This window comes from Montipora foliosa, chromosome 5 (assembly GCF_036669935.1).
Source record: "Montipora foliosa isolate CH-2021 chromosome 5, ASM3666993v2, whole genome shotgun sequence".
In the NCBI taxonomy this organism is placed as follows: domain Eukaryota; kingdom Metazoa; phylum Cnidaria; class Anthozoa; order Scleractinia; family Acroporidae; genus Montipora; species Montipora foliosa.
Genome location: NC_090873.1, coordinates 42331026 through 42335000, shown reverse-complemented (window position 1 = coordinate 42335000; position 3975 = coordinate 42331026). Strand labels below are relative to the sequence as shown.

General features: G+C 40.7%; 1 protein-coding gene across 1 annotated transcript; it reads left to right on the top strand.

Annotated features, from left to right (window-relative positions):
• The first annotated feature begins 1578 nt into the window (after window positions 1–1578).
• On the top strand, window positions 1579–3377 carry LOC138003183 (transcription factor Jun-like). Its single transcript, XM_068849144.1, has one exon. It carries the CDS (start codon window positions 1638–1640, stop codon window positions 2670–2672), a length of 1035 nt encoding a protein of 344 aa, XP_068705245.1. The 5' UTR covers window positions 1579–1637; the 3' UTR covers window positions 2673–3377.
• Window positions 3378–3975: the final 598 nt, after the last annotated feature.

Sequence of the window (3975 nt, the reverse complement as noted above, 5' to 3'; positions counted from 1 at the left end):
GTGCTTGATATTTCTGTTTTGATAATAAGCATCGCAGTCCCGCCTTAAGCAATGGTTTCCACCCAGCAAATCTTTTTAGGAAAAAAATAAGTGAAGAGGTTATTCACCAGCCATGGTCTGTCCGTATAGGGAAAAAATTGTTATCTATGCGAAATGAAGCAAACTGATTGGTTGCTGCTCTTAACAAAGAATTGTGATTGGTTGAGAGAAACACGCTACGCCAGATGACGTCGGCTATGCGTCTGTCTTCTAATAGATCATAGGTGAAAACCAATCAAAATGCGTGCATTATTGAGTTTATTATCATTATCATTTGGATTTGCCTGTGATTGGCGGGAAATATGTGGCGCGAGTATTTTGACACTAAAGTGTTTGCCTAGCCTGCGAACGCAGACGTATTTCCGGCGGTTTTCGGGGGAGAGAAACGACCGCCGGAAATACGTCTGCGTTCGCAGGCTAGTGTTTGCCAGGCTCGATTGAAATCGCCCTCTGTTGGAACTTTGGCGTTAAAGTAACAAATAAAAAGCAGATTAATAGATCTTTTTCACAAAAGGCGTCTAAGTAGAATATTCCATTGTTTTAATAGGAAAATTCAGTAAAATATTATAAACCAAATTTAGACCAGTACGTGTAAGTAACATGTAAGCAAAAGAACGTCTTTCAATAACGAGGCCCCATTAGGGGGGGTCTGAGTATCCCGTATCCCATTAATTTTTGGCCAAAATATCCCGTATCCCGTTAATTCTTATTTGATTCTTTTAAAAAATGATAACTTCGATATCCCAGAATCTTTTTAAAAATATCCCGTATCCCTTTAATTTTCCGCCCAAATATCCCGTATCCCTATAATTTTTTACCCAAATATCCCGTATCCCGATAACCCCTAATAGGGCCTCAATAACCAAGAAAGTGTAATGTTTTATATATATATTTATATATATACAAGGGGAATAGCATTAAAGTCGATTTGCTTTGCAAATGTGTCAACAATTGCTTTTAAAAAATCCTTCTAGTGTTTCAAAGAGGAAACTGATAACTTTTTTTCAGTGGCAGCACTGAGACTCTCCCGTTTGCCGAACTTCGCAAACAAACAACCGGTTTATTATTGTTCCCCTTGAAGAGAGTTTATATTGCAATACACCCAAAAGATGTGTGACACCTAAATACAGGATGATTTATTGCCCAGGTCGGTCCCTGGAAGATATCGTATGGTTATTAACTTTTCGACGGGTGCCCGGCAGGTGAATCAGTTCGAAACACTCTGTATGTTTGTCTTTGTTTACGCGCCGGGACACAATTTCCAAAACTGGTCTAATAGTGTAAAGTCGACATTAAAGAATACTTTTAACTGAGAGTCTTAAGTGTTTGTAGTTAGTTTATCTTTTATCGATCGGCGATTTGACGCTCCGCCTCGAAATGAAATATTTCCTGTAGCGACCGTTACTTTGAGTTTTCTGGCGCGAAAACCTTTTCAGCCAATGAGCGGCTTTCCAGATGATGTAATGTTTTGGTCGGAAAAGTGACTTAATTTGAGAAAAATTACATGATGATGGATCGTAGCGGCTTCTGTGAGGAAACCACATTGTGTTTGTTAAAGATTATCTAAGAGATAAAGACACCGCGAAAGAATTCTTAGAATGGGTGAGCACGTTTTGGGAAACTGTGAGAACATGGATGTACTGTTTTACGAACAAACTTCGGTACCTGCGAGCAATCTATCGCGCTATGACAAGAACGCACTCAGATTGAATCTTGAAGGGGCGCAAATTCCATCCGTTGTACAGGACCTTAGAGGAAATGGAAAATTGGGAATTTACGCGGAGAATTCGCCGGAGCTAACGTTGTTTAAAATGGTATCTCCCGAACTGGAGAAGTTTATTGCCAGTAATACCGGCTTAACCCCCAAAGGGAATCCGGGGAACCTTAATTCCCCTGATTTTACTTTATTTAATCTCATTTCACCCGAGTTTGAAAAAATCCTGGCGAGCGTTCAGAATCCAAAGTCGCCGACTCCAGCGAAGCCGGTTTGTTTGCGCGAGGGCAATAACACGGTAAAGCAACAACACGAAGCTTATGTTCAGGGATTTGCTGAGGCCCTACAGCAAATACACGACCGACAACAACCAGTTGACAATTTTCAGAGACAAAATGGGTTACCCGCTTCTTCTGGTACCGACGATGGCTGGGCCGAAAATGAACAAACACGGGGGAATAGCTATCAAAACCAGGTCGCAATTCGCGAGAGCTCCTTCGACGTAAGAAATGATGGATTTTGCACGGTAACAGCTTACGAAAATCATGAACTGAACCCACAAGTTGCGACTTACAACAACGCAATAGGAGAAGCGGAGAATTTTGAATTAGAAGAGACATTAAAACGCCAAGCTGGGAATGTACTTCCTTTGCCGCCGATAGATTTAGAACTTCAAGAGATTGTGAAGAGAGAAAGAAAGAAACAAAAAAACAGGGTGGCGGCTTCGAAATGTAGGAAGAAAAAGCTCGAAAGAGAAGCGCAACTTGAAGTCAGGGTACAACAGTTAAAGGATAAAAATATTGAACTAAATGCCGTAGCGAACGCTTTACGCCAGCAAGTCAGTGAACTTAAACAGCGAGTTTTGGAGCACGTAGCATATGGTTGTCAATTGCCAGCCATTGCAACACCTGCATTTTAGAATTGATCCTAAAATCTCCTTTGGTTAATATTTAACCTTTCCGTTTTCGGAATCCATGGTTATCTCGTGTAAATAAGTCGTACTTCACTCAATTTTTTGAGTTATGCACATCTGAAATTGTGCGCATTCAGTTGTGAAGGAGTAGTTAACTACTGATGCGTGTTTCCAAAACCCCACGAAATGGGAATCTCAGATTTTTATGGGAATCATTTAGAGGGAAGACTATCTGTACATATACGAACAACTTTTCTTTGTGAAACAGTCGACTCTGCCAGAGAATTTTTTTTCCTTCAGGAAGTTAGGAATTTGTACGATTTTCGACCGTGTTATAGTCCTAACTTAATACCTGCTTGATCGCTCAGTCACTGGTGACTGCTGTTTGGTTTAAAGTGGTTGAAATCGCAAACATTAAAATGATTGAAAACTAAACTTTTGAATTAGTTAACTATCAGGATTGCTGTATATTAATTTTCTCCGCATTTTTTCTCCGTATTTTCGTGGCAAACTCTTGTAGTAACGCCTGCAGTTGAAAGTAAGAGCCATCGCCGAATCGATTTTTTTTTTCGCTTTCAATCAAGGCAATAACTATATGCGTGATTTAAAAAGTCGTTTTCGTCTTTGATTGTTTGTTCTACGACAGGTACTTTTCATGGTCCAAAGGTGAGTCGAACGTTTGTTCTACATTTCACGCTTTTTGAGATTAACATTCACCTTGTGATAGATTATCAAACGCCAGTTCAAACATTTTAATGATCTTGTATTCTTTGTGCAACCTGTAAGCTTCTAATTCTCTTAGAGATTACTCAAAGCTCCTTAGAATAAAAAACGCGACCTTGAAACTGATTGTAACGCAAAAAAGTGGTCTTGAAATCCGGAAATTCCCAACGTTAAAACGACAGCTTCCGTTTCTTTTCGAAATGTAAGTGTTAAAGGACGACTCAGTCTAAATGAAGTGTAAGCTGTTGTATCATTTAGGGATATTTTTTTCATTTTTCCTTTCGCCCTCTTTCTTGTGAGGGTATCCGAGGGGGACAAAGTATCTTCAGAAAACAAGAGAATGCAAAATAATTACAAGGGATCGAAAGAAAGGAACCAAGTTTGACAAGTCTTGTATGATGATCAACCCATCCCCCTTTCTCGTTACGGAGATTTCATGTTTTATGCATCAATCAATTCCAGCGGTGCCCTTTCCCCCCCCCCCCCCCCCGGGCAACGCAACCGCGGGGCATTTGCTCAAGTTGTCAGTCCCGGGGGTGGGCCCGGGGGCTGGGCATTAGCTTACCTCGGGGCGACCCCCGGGCAT

Excerpts from the sequence above, each read along its gene's own strand:
- LOC138003183 (XM_068849144.1), top strand. The coding sequence starts at position 1,638 with ATGGGTGAGCACGTTTTGGGAAACTGTGAGAACATGGATGTACTGTTT.